At 38.0% G+C, this 21163-nt stretch overlaps 1 protein-coding gene and 1 pseudogene across 1 annotated transcript; one reads left to right on the forward strand and one right to left on the reverse strand.

Moving 5' to 3' along the window:
* Positions 1–137: 137 nt before the first annotated feature.
* LOC136042973 (uncharacterized) lies at positions 138–20666 on the forward strand (the record flags this gene model as incomplete). Its single annotated transcript, XM_065727871.1, has 3 exons — positions 138–305; positions 4934–5139; positions 20530–20666. Coding segments are annotated over 3 exons (461 nt in total), but the record flags the coding sequence as incomplete, so codon positions are not given.
* Positions 8377–8531, reverse strand: LOC136042974 (5.8S ribosomal RNA; annotated as a pseudogene).
* Positions 20667–21163: the final 497 nt, after the last annotated feature.

Genomic DNA, 21163 nt, shown 5'->3' on the forward strand with positions numbered 1-21163 from the left:
GATGGCAGATTAGTTATCAATAGTGTTAAATGTTCGCAAATACAATGAAGAAAAGCTATATAATTTAAAATAGGAATATATTTCCCTCCGTGGATGTTTTTCTTTCAGTATTTTTAAGCAACTTCATTAAATTGCAGGTGACAAGTCTTTAAATGCTTTTAAATATAACGAAGAAAAGACGATTGAATATCTAAAGAAGAAAGCAAAGAAATTGGCTCAACATTTAAGAAAGGAGAACATAAATGTTTCACATGGAAGCAAGTCAAGCAATTACATTTCTAATCAGAATGGGACAGCCAGTGAAGGTATTCATTTATTTACGAGCAGTATAAACTGTCATAGTTGCCATATAAAGGGACAAACGGCTAGCCGATAATTCTTTTGTAAGGGTCGGGGAAAAGTTTGCTTCGTCCCACTTAAAACTCGAGCTTGCCGTGACACCTTCCCCCTCTTAGAAAAATCGCAAGTTTCAATCCAATTTCCCTCCCTTAAGACAAAACAAGGTACAATCAAAAAACTATAACTTTGGAAATATTCATTTACAAAGAGAAAAAAAAAACCTCCCCTTTATCCAAATTTGAATAAAAAAAAAAGATAGAAATTCCAATGTGCTACTATTTACCGAGGGAATAGAATTGTATGTCGAACTCGAACCCCAATTATGAGATTCCAAAGCTCTGTTATCTAATCTAGCCAGGCATGGCTTTGTTAGTTGTTTGGTGCACGGATGCTCGAAACAAGGTACAAGTCCTTCTGGCCAGCTTGGCGACGAAAATTATTAACGTTACTGTGGTCGTTTTTTATGGCACTTGGTATTAACCAAGGTTATTTTTAACTTACTACGGGTAATCGAATCTCAATGAAATTTGATATTTAGAAGGATGTCGTGTCTCGGAGCTCTTATTTTGAATCTCGACCGGATCCGGTGACATTGGGGGGAGTTGGAGGGGGAAACCTAAAATCTTGGAAACGTTTAGAGTGGAGGGATCGGGATGAACTTGGTGGAAAAACTAAGCACAAATCCTAAATGCGTGATTGACATAACCGAAACGGATCCGCTCTCATTGGGGGGCTTGGGGAGGGTTAATTCTGAAAAATAGAAAAAAGAAGGTATTTTTAATTTACACATGAGTGATCAGATCTTAATGAAATTTCATTTTTACAAGGACCTCGTAACTCAGATCTCTGATTTATATTCCTCGACCGGATCCAGTGTCATTTGGGGGAGCTGGGGGGGGATAACGGAAATCTTGGGAAACGCCTAGATTGGAGAGATCAGGATGAAACTTAGTGGGAAGAATAAGCACAAGTCCAAGATATGTGACTGACACAACCGGGCCTTATCCGCTCTCTTTGGGGGAGTTGGGGGGGGGGGGGGGGGTTGTAATTGAGAAAAATTAGAAAATATTGAGGCATTTGTAACTTACGAGCGGGTGATCAGATCTTAATGAAATTTCACATTTAGAAGAATCTTGTACTTCAGAGCTCTTATTTTAAATCGTGACCAGATCTGGTGACGTTGGTGGGAGTTGGAGGGAAAAAACTGGAAATCTTGGAAAACGTGAAAATTGAGGTTTCTTTATCTTACGAATGGGTGATCGGATATTAATGAATTTTGATATTTAAAAAGACCTTGTGTCTCAGAGCTCTCATTTTAAATCCCGACCGGCTTTAAGCCTCGAATTTTCCTTTTAAATCAATCTATTGATTCTTAGAATTTTTCTAGAGCTCATGCCATATGAGCTCTTGGCTCTTCCGACCTCGTCACAAGTGCTATATGAGCTCTTAGCTCTTGTTTTTGAAGAACAAAGCCTATTGCCTAACCTTGTGGCTGCCAGGATTTATATCCCACGCCCTGTAGTACCAAGCAGAGATCTATCCACTTCTTTCACAGTGGTTGATGTACTACTAAAAATAAAATGGTTCTCTATAAAATTCGTAGAATTAGGGATATTAATCAGTTTGGATGTATAAGGTAAGATTGCTGCAAAATGCTTTAAAACGTAGCTTGTCAATGCAAAACTTGTACACCTCTGTGGGATAATATTGATATATCTTTAAGTCTTCTATGCACACAAAAATGTACCAAGACGAGTAAAATGAAAAATGAGAAAGAAACATACATAACAAAAACATTTATCGTCGCAAACACTAACCTGACTGATTCAGATCACTGTCTGAAGCTGGCTACTAGTGCATCCATCTTATCACATATCTCAAAAACTCCTTAACGTTTGGAGATATAACTGTTACCAGGTTAGGTAGGAACACAGAGAAAATACTTACACAATTTAAAAAGATAGGCCGAATTTATTGACGTTCTGATCAGATTAAAAAAAAAAAAAACTCATAATTGTACCATAAAAGAACATGGGGAGAGGAGGTAAAAACGAGCTATATAGCCGACCAAGTATTTTCTTGTCAAATCGACGCAAAAGTGCAAATCGACGCAAAAAGTCAAATTATGCAAAAGTGAATGTTTACATTCAATAAGTTCTGTTACAAAGAGAGCACCCCCACGAAAAAGTAATGAACTATTTAATTTTCACTGAAATATTTGGTTTTGTATTCTAACTTTACTGTCTTCTTCTCAGCTAAAATGAGATTTTTTTGAAAATTGTTGAAAAGCATGTTGAAGATTGTTGAAAAGCTAATATTGAAAAGCATATTGCCCTAGTGAAAGGCATCTGTTTATCGGAGACCTGAAGCTCAGGCACGTACCTGATAATTCTTTTTGGGGGCTCAATAATGAAAAGAAACCATTTTTTTGATAATTTGAACAAGAAGTGCTTAGAAATTCAAGAAAATTTAGTGTTTTGCGGGGGGGGGGCAGACTCTTAGGCCCCTACCACCCTACATACATCCTGGCTTGGGTTGATGTCTAAGCCAAAGCATAGTCATACCTGTTAAGAAATAGCCAAGATTGATGAATAGTATGTGGTTTCCCTTGATTTTATTGCCTCACTTGGTTTACGAAAGAAAAAATCGTAATGGCAAGAAGTTGGTTTGAAAATCTTGTATTAACACTTGATTAGTCACTAGTTATTGCCTACCAATATTGTGGCCTTGTATCTTTTTCTAGATTTAACTTATATATAGAAAACTGTAGTTCTTAGACCTCACCTCTTTTAATTACAAAATAAGAGACTTCAATTACAATTTTTTAATTAAAATTGTACTTAGTCTATATTTAGTGGTGGAAAATTGTTATACTGGACAGATTACTGGCGCTGTAGTCGTGCTAGATTCTGAAGGGTATATATATATAGAATCCATTAATTTCAAAAATGCCAAACAAAAGTTACGAGTTTGTAAAAATTTACTCCGTAATGAAAAAATGGGAAAACAATTAAATTACATCAAAGCCACCAGGAGCGGATGCAGGGGAAGGGACAAATTTTTTCTGGCACTCTACTTTGATTTTTCTTCTCTTTTTTACCTTTTTTTTAAATAAACTTGTTAATTTGGTTATCTATTTATTTTTTGTACTGTTTGAAATACGGTAGTCAGACGGGTACCTAAAAGTATCCATAAACAATTCCTTTCAAAAACCTTTGACAAATTTTACTCCGTTTTACCAAGTGACTCTGTGAATCAGTTGGTAATGGAGAGTTAGGGAAATTAGTCATTTATGACTAATTTGCAAGTTTTCGAATAACGACTGTATTATACTACTTTGGACAAATTTCAAGTGGATCACAATGATTTTTTGTGTTTGTGTGGGGGGATTGCGTTTCCATACCTTGCTAAGGGGTATTTAAGTTTGTTTAATTGATGATCTAGGGGAGGTACAAAAAGAAAGCAATTTGTTATGTTTTACAGTTTAATACATACAATTTTTAAATATTCGATGCCTAGAAGTTTTTTTTTACTTTGAAACTCTGGCAGAGTGTCAGTACAAGATGTATTGCACAGTAAAGAAATTGCTTCATATGTAATATTACTGAGGATTTTATGTAAACAGAATATATTCTGAAAAACCCAATATTCAAAAAAAATGGAGATGCGCCTTTATGGGATATGAAACGGTGTGGCAGTCGCAAGTAGTTGCAGTCACACTTGTGAGTAGTCGCAGTCGGGAGTAATCGCTGTCACAAGTAAGTCAGAGTCCCATTAGGAAGTAGTTGCAGTTACAAGTAGTCTCAAGTCGCAATTAATCTTAGTAGTAGTAGTAGTAGTAGTAGTAGTAGTAGTAGTAGTAGTGTAGTAGTAGTAGTAGTAGCCGTAGTATAAGTAGTAGTGGCAGTATTATTTGTAGTTGTAGTAGTTAGAGTAGTGGTAGTAGGCTAGTAGTAGCTTAGCAGCGGTAGTAGTAGTAGTGGTGGATGTAGTAAAGGTATTAGTAGCAGTGGTAGTAGTAGTGGAATTAATAGTAGTTGTAGTGGCAGCGGTACTATAACCCTCGAAGTTTCTACTTAATAGTCTTAGCCGTCGTAAGATAATGCAGATGTACCCTTTTTGATAGAAAGCTTGGCTAATTTGGATTCACTTCCAGGACATTTTCCTAACGAATATCGGAAAAACGATCACAATTTGGATCCAAGCAAAAATTTTTTTCTCCGCTGCTGTGATAAAACTGTCTCTCTATTTGAATTGGTGCTTTCTTTTATTAGCTGTGTTTATTGCGATTACTTGGTGTAGGAATCAATTGAAGACCCCTCACTATTCATGAAGCTACTAGAAGAAGAAGAAAACGTTTGCATGCATATTAGACAAAGAAATGGGCTGGAGTGCTATTAAAATCAAGAATTGGAATCATATTAAGTTTAATTCTTATGACAATTGCTCGCATTTTGTTCGCATATCGTTCACTAAAACAGCGTGTTTCCATTTTAGGAATGCGAAAACTGTAACCATGTAATATTCTAAGGTATTGATTAAGTCAATAAAATAAGTAAGGTGGTTCCGTAATAAGCTCGAGTTCTTTTTTCAGAAGCTCATCTTAGATACGCTCTTGGCATCATTTCTGAATACATTGTACCAGAGCTATCTGAGAAGCTCCACTCGACTCTAGGAGTAGCTCCTGATGAGCCACCGCTTCTTGAAGACGTAAATGGTGACTCCGAGCCAAATTCTAAAAGGATTAAAGTGCAGCCCATTGAAGATTATTCATCTGCATTGACGAATTCCAATGGCAAGGTATGTTTTAAACGCTTTTGTACAACTTCATCTATTTAGCTGATCAAATCTTCAAAAATATATTACTTAACGGCCAAATATTCAAAGAAATCGAAAATGCCTTTACGGCTATAGTATTCGTCATATACTAGTAGCTATGGCTACAAAAATGGGAAATATGGGATCATAAAGTGTAAGGTAATGAGTAAGGGTTGAGATTCAGTTTTGTAAGTACGTTCTTAGTGAAAGGTGATAGCCTAGAGCCTACTTAATGAATGACGCATAAATATTTAAAATGTCCGTATTCTTACTTTGTCGTATAGACAAAGAAATTTAACACAAAGGAATTTTAGATTGGGTCCAAAAATTTAAGTAAATTAAGTTTTCTTCAATTTTTATGGCACACACATAATATATTCCAGGCTGACTTGGTTGTACTGGTAGCCAAAACTTCTAAACGGTTTTTGAAGGAATTGGTCTAATAAAAAGAATTATCGTGTTAATTTGAATCGCAATTGGTAGCTATACTCCAGGTTACACCTAACCCTAAACATAAGCTACGAAAACAAATCTCATAGAATTTTGAAACTTGTGCAAAAAAATAACGTGAAGTGCCTGTCTAGTTAAAGAAGGCTATATAAAAACAGACTTAAAACAAGAGTTGTAACCAAAGACTTAATGATTCGTCACTTTTTTCAATTTTCCTTTTGAAAATAACAAAAAAGGCATTTTTTTTTTTTTATTATTAAAAATTTCCCCAAATGAATATATATTGAAACTTAGAGGGAAGAGGGCACAAAATACAGGGAGATGCACATGCCCCCCTCCTCTCCCAATTGATGTCAATGCATATGGGTGAGGAAAACAGATGAAAACAATAAATGGAAAAGATCAGGTTCACCATCAAATCACTATAACTGATGCCTCGCAATGTTTTGCTATAACACGTGCACTTAAAATCCTATTGTTAAAGCCCCAAAGATAGTGTAAATGAAATATAATGGCTGAAATTGATTAAAAATAATCGTTCTCAGCCAAATGTGTATCTTTAAACATTAGGAAAATTGGGATTTCAATTTTTAATAAAAATACCCCTAACTGCAGTTGTTCAATTTTTGGTGGTAGTTGGTGCCAAATTACAGAGAAATAGAAAGGGGATGAAGAATTTATAAAAAATTATCGAAAATAGATGCCCAAACAAATGTAAAAATTAAGCGAAAAAACTAATGTACAAAGTAAGCGAAAAAATAATTAAGCGAAAAACAGATTCCCAAACAAAGGTGAAAATTTGGAAAATCAAAAGTAAAAATAAAGCGAAAAAACAACTACCTGATAATTAAGGGAAAAAGGAATAGCCAAACAAATTTAAAAATAAAAAAACAGTAACATATTTATAAATGTTGACTTTTTTTTCGCTAAGTTTGGGTTACAAAGAAAAAACTATGATGTTGGGTCGCGAGAAGATCAATGAAATGAATAGCTTCACTTACCTGTCTAGTATTATCAGTAAAGATGTTAAAGGTGTAAAAACAAAATGGTGTTTTTTCGCAGCTAAGAAAGTTTGGAGCAATTGAAAGATAAGTCTGTAAACTAAGATTATGATTCTGAAAGCCACGGTAATCACAGGAGCCAGGTAGGGTTCTGAAGCGTAGGCGCTTTGAAAGTTCGACAGAAACGTCCTAAAGGTTTTCTAGAAGATTAGTGTAAGAAGTGTTTTACGTACTATTCTAAATGACAGCAAATTAAACAAACGGCTGAATGAAAATTGTAGTTTGATTCCACTTCCTATTGCTGTATTGAAAGAAAGATATAATGGCTAGATCACAATTTATGGGTAACAGATGATAGGTGGTTATTTCTCGTGTTTCTTCACTCTGTATCTTGGGCCAAACTGTATCTGTATCTGAGGTCCGAGCATGGGTAATAGTGGCGTTTTTATGCAGCTAAGAAGAAGTATGGATATCCCTGGACATCAAACTATTCGGTTAACAAATTCGGATTTCGTTCGTACGTTCGTTTAAACACATTTAAACAGATGAAAAGGGGCAAATTACCATCAGAAGTCGGTGAAAACAAAGCTCCTGGTACTACTTTTCACCAACCACCCCCAAGAACTTCCTGGCAAGGCCCACAATGCCCTGCCTCGTCTGGTGCAGGTAGAAACGTGAATAAAATATTCGTACATGTTCAGTGAACATTAAAAATATTCATAAAGGTCCGAGTAATAGGTAAAAGTGGCTAGAACTTTCTTTCGCTATATGTCTGGGGCCAATCAAAAAGGAGGACGGTATCGAATGGGGTAAGAAGACGTCACAAGTGAGGATATGTAGAAAATACATGATTCATGTGAAGCTTTGAACAGATTGGGCCGGGGAGGAGAAGGGGTACCTTTTCTGGCTTCAAGTGGCTTGGGACTACAACGACTGTGGTAATATTAGTATAAACCTATATTAATATACAACAATATGCCAATTCACAAAATAAACAGTCCATACACGAATTTACTTTATGTGTTTTGTTCGAACAAGATTATTTGAACAAAACAAATAAATTTTATTCAATGAATAAAACTGTTGATTAAATTCATTAAATTGCAAAACACTGTTTGTTTTGCACTTTGACATGGTCTTAAAGGATATTCCTTGCTCAGAGTACTGTTAGGAGGAAGATGGGTTTTACATAAACCTCTTCTATATCTAAGATTAAATCCCCTCGCGCCACCCCAAAACCTGACTTCAAAACGTGTATAATGAAGTCGTCTTTAAGAATGACGGGAACTCGTAATAAAGAACTTAAGGTACTATATTGTAAGTTCCTTATTGCATTTGTTATTGCGGATTCAATGATTATTTCGTTTAGCTCATGGTCTATTACCGAGAGGTTTGGTAAACTTTGGGTTTCATTTGGAATCCGAAATTCTTGTCTCCTAGGTACTTGGTCTTGGTTGGGTTTTAAAGCATCGGTACTACTTAAAGTTCTTTTCCGCGGCTTTTTTTCCTGGTTAGTACTAGTTACGCATATAAGCAGGTTAATCAGCTAACGGGTAATTATCTTTTCAACCTTGAGTCCTTCTGGGGTTTCGTCTAAAAATATAGATCCCATGGGGGGGATCCCAAGTACCAAATCCTCTCAACATAAACAGTTGACACAAAACTTGACGAGATCGCTTGCATTCTCTATAGGCGTTGAAATCAACGGCCCTATAGAAGCAAGGAGCCTCGCAGTGACGGCACCCAAATACCATATGATAAAAACATCCGTCTCTCAGCCAGACATAGTCCAAGCTCAAAGGCTGGACATGCAATTTGCGTTCAAAATATAGACGTTCCATGTGTCCTGCAGTTCGCATGGAATCACGCGTCTAGCTGCGTTCGTCCTCGTAATGTGAGCCAAGTGATCCATCCTCCAGGGTCATTCTAATGAATGTTTCAAATTCTCCTTCAAACAAGGCCAACGCAATTGTACCCTTGCACACCTAAAGCCATGCTCTATTGGGGCAAGCTCACCTTCGCTCCCTTTAGTCTCGTGGAGTGGTATCCATGATCCTTGAATCACAGAGCCACTCTAGTCCCCAATATGACTATTTTTCACTACGATTTCACACGTAGAAAATATACATCGAGATTTCAAGAGCATGTTGGCATATTGCTTGCAAAATCGATGCTACATTAGTGCAGTCGCAGTGCAAGACTTTGGCTCACCTGAGGACTTCCGCGCCTCTCTTTTGACCAAGCCACTCCCTTCGTCTCGCACCACTTGGGCCCTCAGGAAGGGTAAAGAGTGCTTCCCGGGCCCCCCCAAAATGTTGCTGGGGCAGCAACTACCACAGTGTTAGTAATCTAATGTCCATTATTTTTCAGATGGCATGACTTTGGCCCTCGTACACAACTCAAGATGTGTCACAAGCTTTGCAGGTTCTCGTTTCCTCACAAGAGCCCCTGTCTGCAAAAGCAAGGTCCCAATCTAGTAGTGCTGCCAAAAATCCCATTACCATCCTAGAATAATGGCCACAGATACCAAGACCTCGAGACAATAACCCAGTATATCATCTCGAGATCCCCCACAAACATAGGCAGCAACACTCACCTCAGTGTTGGGTTTGTCTCAACAGGGACGTCGAAGTAATTCCATTGATTGGTTACCTTCGCAAGCTTTGCATGCTCCCACTCCTCTGAGAGCCCCCACTACAGAGCTAGTTCAAGTCCTCAAAGTCAGTCAATGGTCTCACTGATTCTCCATTAAATCAACAAACCAAACTTTTTAGGCAAATCCACCACAATGGACTGCCGTCAAAGCCCACCATTCCTCAAGACTCCGTTGAACACTCCATTGTTCAACGAATGGCCCCCATGAATGATGCTGCACAAGGGTACCACCCCCTCACAATAGGCAAAACCTACTTGTGCACCTCAAACATCAAACACGGGGACGTGTATCAATAACAACGATTCGGAAAAAACTACTGACCACACATGGCCAAGAAGTCTCCTTCTCTTTTATCAAACGCTAATGATCCCTCCGCAGGTTCACCTACGGAAACCTTGTTACGACTTTTACTTCCTCTAAAGGATCAAGTTTGAACAACTTTCAAACACACCACGAGCGGCCCGGAGGCTGCCCTGGCGAGTCGTCCGAAGTTCTCACTAAATCATTCAATCGGTAGTAGCGACGGGCGGTGTGTACAAAGGGCAGGGACGTAATCGATGCAAGCTAATGACTTGCGCCTACTAGGGATTCCTGGTTCATGGGGATCCTTGCAGTCCCCAATCCCAACCACGGAAGAGGTTCAGCGGTTACCCGGTCCTCTCGGACAGGGAGGACGCGCTGATTCTTCCAGCGTACTGTGCGTGCGGCCCAGGACATCTAAGGGCATCACAGACCTGTTATTGCTCACTCTCATATGGCTAGACGCCACTTGTCCCTCTAAGAAGAGCGATCCACCACTAGGACCCATCGTCTATTTATCAGGCTAGAGTCTCGTTCGTTATTGGAATTAACCAGACAAATTGCTCCACCAACTAATAACGGCCATGCACCACCACCTACTGAATCAAGAAAGAGCTCTCAATCTGTCAATCCTTCCAGTGTCCGGGCCTGGTGAGGTTTCCCGTGTTGAGTCAAATTAAGCCGCAGGCTCCACTCCTGGTGGTGCCCTTCCGTCAATTCCTTTAAGTTTCAGCTTTGTAACCATACTTCCCCCGGAACCCAAACACTTTGATTTCCCGGAAGCTGCCCGCGGAGTCATTCAAGTAACGTCCGCGGATCGCTGGTTGGCATCATTTATGGTTAGAACTAGGGCGGTATCTGATCGCCTTCGAACCTCTAACTTTCGTTTTTGATTAATGAAAACATTCTTGGCAAATGCTTTCGCAGTTGTTCGTCTTGCGACGGTCCAAGAATTTCACCTTTAGCGTCGCAGTACGAATGCCCCCGTCTGTCTCTGTTAACCATTACCTGAAGTCCAGAAAACCAACATAATAAGATCGAGGTCCTATTCCATCATTCCATGCTGTGATATTCAGGCCCGGTGCACCTGCTTTAAGCACTCTTATTTGTTCAAAGTAAACGTATCGGCCACCCAGGACACTCGGTTAAGAGCACCCCGAACGATCCAATGAATAGTCCGATCGAGGCAGTGACCACCGTGAGGCGGCACCACCCGACCGAGACCCATATCCAACTACGAGGTTTTTAACCGCAGCAACTTTAATATACGCTATTGGAGCTGGAGTTACCGCGGCTGCTGGCACCAGACTTGCCCTCCAATGGATCCTCGTTAAAGGATTTAAAGTGTACTCATTCCAATCACAGGGCCTCGGATGAGTCCTGCATCGTTATTTTTCGTCACTACCTCCCCGTGCTGGGTAATTTGTGCGCCTGCTGCCTTCCTTGGATGTGGTAGCCGTTTCTCAGGCTCCCTCTCCAGAATCGAACCCCGATTCCCCGTTACCCGTTGCAACCATGGTAGGCGCATAGCCTACCATTGGAAGTTGATAAGGCAGACATTTGAAAGACACGTCGCCGGTGCGAGACCGTGCGATTGGCTATAGTTATTCAGAGTCACCAAGAGACGAGCCGAAGCCCGATTGGTCTTGATCTAATAAAAGCACCCCTTCCTTGAAGTTGGGGCTATTGTGCATGTATTAGCTCTAGAATTACCACAGTTATCCAAGTAGGATATAGTACGGTCTAAGGAACCATACTGATTTATTTCGCCCACTGAGGGCTTGTAATTAGACATACATGGCTTAATCTTTGAGACAAGCATATGCTACTGGCAGGATCAACCAGGTAACACATTCACGTTACCATCAGGCACATTAGAAGCGCATTGAAACAATGAGATTCCCCTCTAGGAGTAGGCCACCTTGCCATGTCCTTTGAAGACCCTTTAATCCCATTAGTCAAAGGCTCCAATGATACCAAAATCATTACCGAATCAAGGATTCCACACTATCCAAGATTAGTCTAGCTCAACAGATGTTTGGATCAGAGTAATTCCCAGGGGTTCTCAACCCTATCGCTCTGAACCCCATCATCAGTTTATAGTGTTTCCAAAGTACTAACCCATTGGAAAGGAGTCCTCTTGCAATCCTAGCGCCTTCAAAATCACTACGCTTGCATTAACAATCACCAAAAGGCCTCTCGCTGGTAGCAGTTGGGAGGTCCAACTAACATTCGCCAATTTCAAACAGACTTTTCCTTGACACACTTCCACAAGAGAATTTTCCTTTATTGGGCGTGTGATTCAATTCACTTTTTAGTGCAACTGATCAAACCTTGCCGTGACAACAATTGAGCTAAAGTAACCAGACAATCCCTAAAGGAAATGAAGGGCACATTGGCTCTCTCTCCTTGGGGTCTCTCCTGGCACACTAGCCCATTACCCATTCCTCATTATTTCCATTCAACTCTCTCATCAACTAGATACAGCTACAAAGGTGCACGGATGCTTAAGGCCGTGAATGGTTAGACCGTTGCTCAAGCGGTAACCATGTGCTACACCAATACCAACAACATGTTTATCTAGGCTGAGATTCACTTTAGCCCGTGTCGACTGCTTCCATTCAACAAGCTCAATTTTTCTTTTCGATAGTGACCCCCTCATATAAGGTCTGGGTATTATCGGCAGGGGTTCCGGTTGCAAATTTATAATTTTAATTAATTAAACACACTTGACATTTTTCAACATGGGCACAAAATCAAGCCGACTGAACGGGCTAGTGACCAACAAGCCGTATTGATGTCAATTTTATACATAAATTGAGGCCAAACTCTCGCACGACTTCTCAATACAAGAGAGAAGTGACAGTTGTGATCAGTCAAAGTTTGACACACCAATTGGTGTAACTAATGCAAGCTTTGCCGTGACAACAAACAGACCAAAACATTTCCAGACAAGACCATGTGGAAATGAAAGGGAACACCTCTCTCTCTCTCTCTCCCACTGGCATGCTAGTCTACTTTCCTTGTTATAAAGGTTTCCAATTCTGCATACAATCACACTCATCCACTCAGTACAGCTACACAGGTGCACGGATGCTTAAGGCCGTCAATGGTTAGACCGTTGCTCAAGCGGTAACCATGTGCTACACCAATACCAACAACATGTTTATCTAGGCTGAGATTCACTTTAGCCCGTGTTGACTGCTTCCATTCAACAAGCTCAATTTTCTTTTCGATAGTGACCTCTCATATAAGGTCTGGGGATTATCGGCAGGGGTTCCGGTTGCAAATTTATAATTTCAATTAATTAAACACACTTTTTAACATTTTTTCAACAGGGGCATTGAATCAAGGCAACTGACTGGCTAGTGACCAACAAGCCGTATCGATGCCAATTTCACTCATACATTGAGGCCAAACTCTCGCCTGACTTCTCTATACAAGAGAGAAGTGACAGTTTTGATCTGTCAAAGTTTGACACACCAATTGGTGTAACTAGTGCGAACTTTGCCATGACAACAAACAGACCAAAACTACGTAAAACTTGCGAATATACAACATTCTTCGCTGTCCCATTGTCTGTGCATATAAATAGATTGTCAGGTTTACCGACTCTTGAACATGCAACATATAATTGTCCATGGGAAAAACAATCCATATTCAGATCTATACCTCATTGTTCTAATGATTGCCCTTGAGCTTTGTTGATGTTGATTACTAATCGAACATTACCTGTGTCCCGGTCGTCATTCATATATCCCCCCCCTGTGCCCCCGGCGTCCCCGTTGTAGTTGTGTCCCGGTCGTCATTTCTATTCCCTGTGTCCCGGTTGTTATTTGAGTCCCGGTGTTCCAGTCTGTAATTTCTCTTTGAGTGTCCCGGTCGTCATTTATATTCCCTGTGTCCCGGTATCCCGGTCTGTGATTTCGTCAGTCGACAAACACGACGTGAGTCGACAAACAACTTCATGACGGCATAATGCTCAATCCTTATAATGATGTCAGTCGACAAACATGCATGACGTCAGTCAACATACAACACACATGCGACTTATCTATATATATAAAAATAAGTTGTCTGTCTGTTACGCCAGATTATATCTTCTATATATATAAAAGAAAACAAACTAGAATGTAAAAACTGAAAATTGCATAAATATTTCGAAATATTTTGACAATAGATTAAAGTAATTCGAAAAAAGAAAAATGGTAAAAAACTTAAAAAAAAAACTAAAAAGAAAAAACTAAAAAAAAACTAAAAATTAAAAAAATTAAAAAAAAAAAAAAACTAAAAAAAAAACTGAAAAAAGCTAAAAACTAAAAAAAAGAAAAAACTAAAAAAAAACTGGGAATTGCACAAATATTTCAATATATTTTGACAATAGATTAAAGTAATTCGAAAATCTTAAAACAGATACCCCAAATTTGAGGTTTAATATAAATTGTTGGAGCTCTAGCATGCTTGGCACGTAAAGATTTTTCCAAGTGTCAATGTTAGAATGAACATTGACAAATTGAAGAAAACAAATCAATAAAAAGAAGAAACTGAAAAAAAAGAAAAAACTAAAAAAGAAAAAAAACTAAAGAAGAAACTGTATCTATATATATAAAAATCTATATATATAAAAATAAGTTGTCTGTCTTTTATGTCTGTTACACTATGTCTGTTACGCCAGATTATATCTTATCTATATATAAAAATAAGTTGTATGTATTTTTGTATTTAGGGTTTGCATATAACGTCTGAAAAATAAAGAAGAAAAAGAAAACTGAAAAAAGAAAAATGGTAAAAAACTAAAAATAAAACTAAAAAATAATAAAACTAAAAAGAAAAAAAACTAAAAAAAGCTAAACAACTAAAAAAACTGGGAATTGTACAAATATTTCAATATATTTTGACAAAAGATTAAGGTAATTCGAAAACCTTAAAACAGATACCCAAAATTTTGAGGTTTATTATAAATTGTTGGAGCTTTAGCTTGCTTGGCACGTAAAGATTTTTCCAAGTGTCAATGTTAGAATGAAAATTAACAAATTGAAGAAAACAAATCAATAAAAAGAAGAAACTTAAAAAAGAAAAACTAAAAAAGAAAAAAAACTAAGAAAAGAAAAAACTAAAAAAGAAAAGAAACTGAAATGAAACTGTATCTATATATCTATATAAATGACGACCGGGACACTCAAAGGGAAAGTACAGCCTGGGATACCGGGACACAAATGACGACCGGGACACAGGGAATATAAATGACGACCTGGACACAGGGACACAACTACAACGGGGACGCCGGGGGCACAGGGGGATATTTAAATGACGACGGGGACACAGAGAATGTTCGATTAGCAATCACCATCAACAAAGCTCAAGGGCAATCGTTAGAAAAATGCGGTATAGATATGAATACGGATTGTTTTCCCATGGACAATTATTATGTTGCATGTTCAAGAGTTGGTAAACCTGACAATCTATTTATATGGACAGACAATAGTACAGCAAAGAATCTATATATATAAAAATAAGTTGTCTGTCTGTGTGTCTGTCTGTGGATCAGGTGACGTCATGTTTCTGTGTCGGCTGACGTCATGAAGTTAGTTGTCGTCATTTTTGCTATGACGGTGACGTCATTAAAGATATTTAAGACATATATGTTGACATAGAAATCTAATAATGTTTAAGTTTAAAATGACTGATGAACTTACAATGGCAAAAGCCGATGAAGATGCTCAAAGAGTCTATGCCAAAAAACTTGCTGCTGATAGAGAAAGTCAGAAAAGAAAGCGTGCCGAGGAATCAAAAGAACAGCAAGGAAACAGGCTTGAGGCTAAAGAACGCAAAACCGCGCAGTTAGATGAAGATCCACCTGGACAGCGAGAGTCAAAACATATCAAAACTGAAAATGATAGCGATGATGATTGGGTTTGGGATTTTGACTTGGATAAGGTCATCAATGCCTACCAGATTTTAGTTAAAAAAACAAAGGTTCGGCGATATGTATTTCATAGTGAAGCTGAAAAATAAAGAAGAAAAAGAAAACTGAAAAAAGAAAAAATGTAAAAAACTAAAAAATACTAAAAAGAAAAAACACTCAAAGAGAAATTACAGACCGGGACACAAATGACGACCGGGACAGAGGGAATATAAATAACGACCGGGACACTCAAAGAGAAATTACAGACTGGGATACCGGGACACAAATGACGACCGGGACACAGGGAATATAAATGACGACCAGGACACAGGTATTTAAGAATATCGTTCAAAGACAAATTTTTAATTGTAAGAAGACCGTTGAAAGAGAAATTTCTAATTGTAAAATGACTGAAGAACCTACAATGGCAACGGTACCACCATCGAAGTAGATAACCAGTGGGTTGTTCCATATTCCCCATTAGTGCGAAACGTCAACCCCAAGTCAAATTCGTGCATTGTTTGGCATCATTTTAACAACTTGCTCTCCATCAGCTCCTACAGAGTTACGGGAAAAATATAAGTCAAAAATGTCCGAAGATATACTCCATCGAAAACAGTTAGAGACGTCAGATATGACTTTTGATTTTACATCAGAAATTTATAGATACACTTTAGTTATTATAGAAGATTTGTGCGTACATATGGCAAACAAACCTCTTCAGGATTTGGGAATGCCTTCACCTAACTGTATCGCTGCTGGTTCGACATGTGTAGAATTGGATCGTGAAAAAAGTTACAGTACGAATGATCTATTGTCGTATGTACAAAATAACATTTCCAAGTTAACGTCGGAACAAAAAGACATTTATGATACGATAGACTTAATTTCAGGACGTATACAACTACCTGCTGATTTCTGTAATTTAGTGACGTCCAAAAATGAATTGATTGAAAAAGTATTTCCGAATATTCTAAAAAATTATAAAAATAATAAATGGCTAAGTGAAAGAGCGATTCTCGCACCCAAAAATATAGACGTCCACGAAATCAACAATATTGTTTTGACCAAGATTCGAGACCAGGCAGTCCTTTACAAGTCAGTCGACACAGTTTTGGAACCAAATGAAGCGGTTAATTATCCATCTGAATTTTTAAATTCCATAGATCTTTCAGGGTTTCTACCACACGTGCTACAACTAAAAATAGGCGTACCAATAATACTTCTAAGAAATATCAACCCACCAAAGCTTTGCAATGGCACGCGACTTGCCGTAAAAAAAAACAATGCAAAACCTAATAGAGGCCACAATCTTGACAGGGCCTTTTGAGGGTGAGCCTGTTCTTATTCCTCGCATTCCCATGATTCCAACGGATCTCCCTTTTCAATTTAAAAGATTGCAATTCCCAATTCGATTAGCATTTGCAATCACCATTAACAAAGCTCAAGGTCAATCATTAGAAAAATGGGGTATAGATCTTAATACTGATTGTTTTTCCCATGGTCAATTGTGCGTTGCATGTTCGAGGGTCGGTAAACCTGACAATCTATTTATATGCAGCGACAATTGAACAGCGAAAAATGTTGTAAATTCGCAAGTTTTACGCAGTTAATTTGTATTGTATCTACCTATCTATCTATCTATATAAAAACGAGTTGTGTGTATGCATGTTTGTATGTTTGTAAAAAGAGCGTTTGCATATGACGTCATTATTAGTACATACGGCTTTGTATATGCACAGACAATGGGAAAGCCAAGAATGTTGTATATTCGCAATTTTTACGTAGTTTAACTCCTGCAGACGAAATGAATGCTTGCCTGAAAAATTCTAATTTATGGGCACACGTAAAAATATTAAAATTAACTACAAATATGCGGTGTCCGATCCGATAAAACTAGCTGTTGGGGTGGCGCTTCGCGCACCCCCCCAAGTCCCCCCGCGCGCGTAAGTCGCTACGCGCCATATTAGTTACGCGCCATCAACAAACGGTTAGGTGAAGGCATTCCCAAATCCTGAAGAGATTTGTTTGCCATACGTACGCACAAATCTTCTATAATAACTAAAAGCTATTTATTATTTTTATAATTTTTTAGAATATTCGGAAATACTTTTTCAATCAATTCATTTTTGGACGTCACTAAATTACAGAAATCAGCAGGTAGTTGTATACGTCCTGAAATTTAGTCTATCGTATCATAAATGTCTTTTTGTTCCGATCTTAACTTGGAAATGTTATTTTGTACATACGACAATAGATCATTCGTACTGTAACTTTTTTCACGATCCAATTCTACACATGTCGAAACAGCAGCGATACGGTTAGATGAAGGCATTCCCAAATCCTGAAGAGGTTTGTTTGCCATACGTACGCACAAATCTTCTATAATAACTAAAGTATAGTTATAAATTTCTGATGTAAAATCAAAAGTCATATCTGACGTCTCTAACTGTTTTCGATGGAGTATATCTTCGGACATTTTTGACTTATATTTTTCCCATAACTCTGTAGGAGCTGATGGAGAGCAAGTTGTTAAAATGATGCCAAACAATGCACGAATTTGACTTGGGGTTGACGTTTCGCACTAATGGGGAATATGGAACAACCCACTGGTTATCTACTTCGATGGTGGTACCGTTGCCATTGTAGGTTGTTCAGTCATTTTACAATTAGAAATTTCTCTTTCAACGGTCTTCTTACAATTAAAAATTTGTCTTTGAACGATATTCTTAAATACCTGTTTCCTGGTCGTCATTTATATTCCCTGTGTCCCGGTCGTCATTTGTGTCCCGGTATCCCAGTCTGTAATTTCTCTTTGAGTGTCCCGGTCGTTATTTATATTCCCTCTGTCCCGGTCGTCATTTGTGTCCCGGTCTGTAATTTCTCTTTGAGTGTTTTTTCTTTTTAGTATTTTTTAGTTTTTTACATTTTTTCTTTTTTCAGTTTTCTTTTTCTTCTTTATTTTTCAGCTTCACTATGAAATACATATTGCCGAACCTTTGTTTTTTTAACTAAAATCTGGTAGGCATTGATGACCTTATCCGAGTCAAAATCCCAAACCCAATCATCATCGCTATCATTTTCAGTTTTGATATGTTTTGACTCTCGCTGTCCAGGTGGATCTTCATCTAACTGCGCGGTTTTGCGTTCTTTAGCCTCAAGCCTGTTTCCTTGCTGTTCTTTTGATTCCTCGGCACGCTTTCTTTTCTGACTTTCTCTATCAGCAGCAAGTTTTTTGGCATAGACTCTTTGAGCATCTTCATCGGCTTTTGCCATTGTAAGTTCATCAGTCATTTTAAACTTAAACATTAATAGATTTCTACGTGAACATATATGTCTTAAATATCTTTAATGACGTCACCGTCATAGCAAAAATGACGAAAACTAACTTCATGACGTCAGCCGACACAGAAACATGACGTCACCTGATCCACAGACAGACACACAGACAGACAACTTATTTTTATATATATAGATATCACCCTTTATTTATATGCGGTATTCAAAACCAAGTATGTGTTCGTATGTGTGTGTTCACGCTTTCTCCTGTGCACTGAAAAAAAAAACCGCTAAACTAATCAAGTTAGAACCGTGAAAAATTATGCAGAATAATCACTTTTTAACTTTCGAAAATGGGCATAGGCGTGACAAATCATTAAAATAAAATCTTAAGAAAAACACGAATTTGATCTAATGGCAACAAGTGTCTGAGGGCCGTATACCCTACCTACCTGCCGCAGGGAGTGAAGAAAGGGAATGTCAGACTATATTTGCAAAGGTCGAAGGCCCGAGCGTGTAGAAAAAGGGGGCACATGCCGGTCAAGACGGCTCTTTTTTAGATATCAATATTTATTAAAAGGTTGCCTCTTTCCAACTAAAAAATTAAATTCTAAATAATGATCATTACTTAGCTAATGCAGTATAGACAAAGTGAATCTACATCACACATGGAGATATAAAATATGATAGATGGCCTACGCTGGTCCTTTGATATTGAAAACCTTTGTACAGGAGAAACCCGGTTCAGCTGTTCTTTTAGAAAACATCCCATGTGCAGTTTCAGCTCGAGAAGGATTGGAGTGACGATGATGTTTTTCAGTAATAAATAAAGTTAGTAAACATACAATAATGGATAACGTTTATCTGCAAGATAAGCCAATGAACTAGTCATGCGAAACTCTAAAAAGTATATAAAATTGAATTAGATGTAATTTTATCCATTTGGTATTAGACATTTGAAAGATATTGTTTATATCAAACCTGTTAAATTCCTGGCCAGGTTTTCCATCACAATTCTTACAAACTCACGCGACAAATGTTCCAGAAATCCCAAGGCTAGAGAAAAGTAACTATAAATGCAAGAGTAACTATAAATGCCCTGTCTAATTTTACTTTTGCCATTTCATTAAAATTATTCATCTGTTTGACCAGTTTTCAAATGTTTTTAAATATAATAATAATTATATTCATTTTATTAATTCTGATTGCAACTTTTGATGCTGAAAGTCAAATTCGCCTAAAGATTATAGAAAGAGGTTCAACTAGTAGTACAAAAATTTTGTTTAAAAAAAAACAAGAAATCACTGTAGGAAAGTGAGTGCAGGTAGAAACCATGCCTTTGAACTAATGACGCCTTGTATATTTAGCATCTCATTTTGGTGTTCAATGTTAGATAGTACGTGCGTGCAATTAAAAATAAAAAATGGGTTTGACTTCATAGTCTCAACGGCGCGGGCAATACTGACCTCTGTTTTGTGACCCTTCAGGAAGTGCTGGGGACTAAAGGCCAGTCATCCAGTGCTTTTGTACACCCTTCTTTTTTACCTTCTCTGAACTTCTCCTGGCGCCCATTTAAAGCTCGATTGACTTTGACTTAGCTTACAGAGTCAAACCACTGATCTCTGTCATAAACCAAATAATCGATGACCCAGGCCCTGTAGAACATAGAATTGGAAGTTCAGGTCGCTAGCCACTCGACTAGGACCGTATATGCCTTATTTCCTTATTGTGTACAGATGAGGCCACAGACTTTCTAATACATAGTTCTTCTTCATTTTCAGGTGAAGACACCAACAGCGAAGGAAAAGTCCTTAGCTACAGCTGCCAAGGGATCAAAATCAATAACTTCTTTTTTTAAGAAGAAATAATTGCAAGATCTTATTTTTAATAAAATTTGCAATAAACTTGTTATTACTCACTATTATTTAAGAATAGCAGAAGTATGTATTTTTATGCCTGCGAGGAAAGTTTTCAACTAACCAGTCTGAGGGGTTACAAAAAAGGCTGGAATGCTCAGAATAGGAAGAGATGAGAGTTTAAAAATAGCCTAAAATCAGTGGGGATGTCTTTTGAGGTGGTAAAAGCACAAGTTTTGACTAAGGTGGGGATGAGTGTAGTGGAGTAATTTTCTCTAAATCTTGGAGGGAAGACGAAATCGGAGCCATTTTTCCCAAATCAAATGGAAATGACAGTGAAAACTAAAAAATCAGCCATATATTACCATAAAGGTAAAGATATATTAAAAATAAACTGACCCCTTTCTGTAGAAGCTTCAATTATGAAGGATTATCTTTGTTTTACCAGATTTTTGAAGAAACAAATTTTCAGCTGGTGGGGGGTGGTGCAAACTGGCATCTGGGGGGAAATCTAAGGTGTAAGAGGGGCAGTTGTTCCCCCCTCCCATAGCAAATTACG

Source organism: Artemia franciscana, unplaced genomic scaffold (assembly GCF_032884065.1).
Source record: "Artemia franciscana unplaced genomic scaffold, ASM3288406v1 Scaffold_2634, whole genome shotgun sequence".
Taxonomy (NCBI): Eukaryota; Metazoa; Arthropoda; class Branchiopoda; order Anostraca; family Artemiidae; genus Artemia; species Artemia franciscana.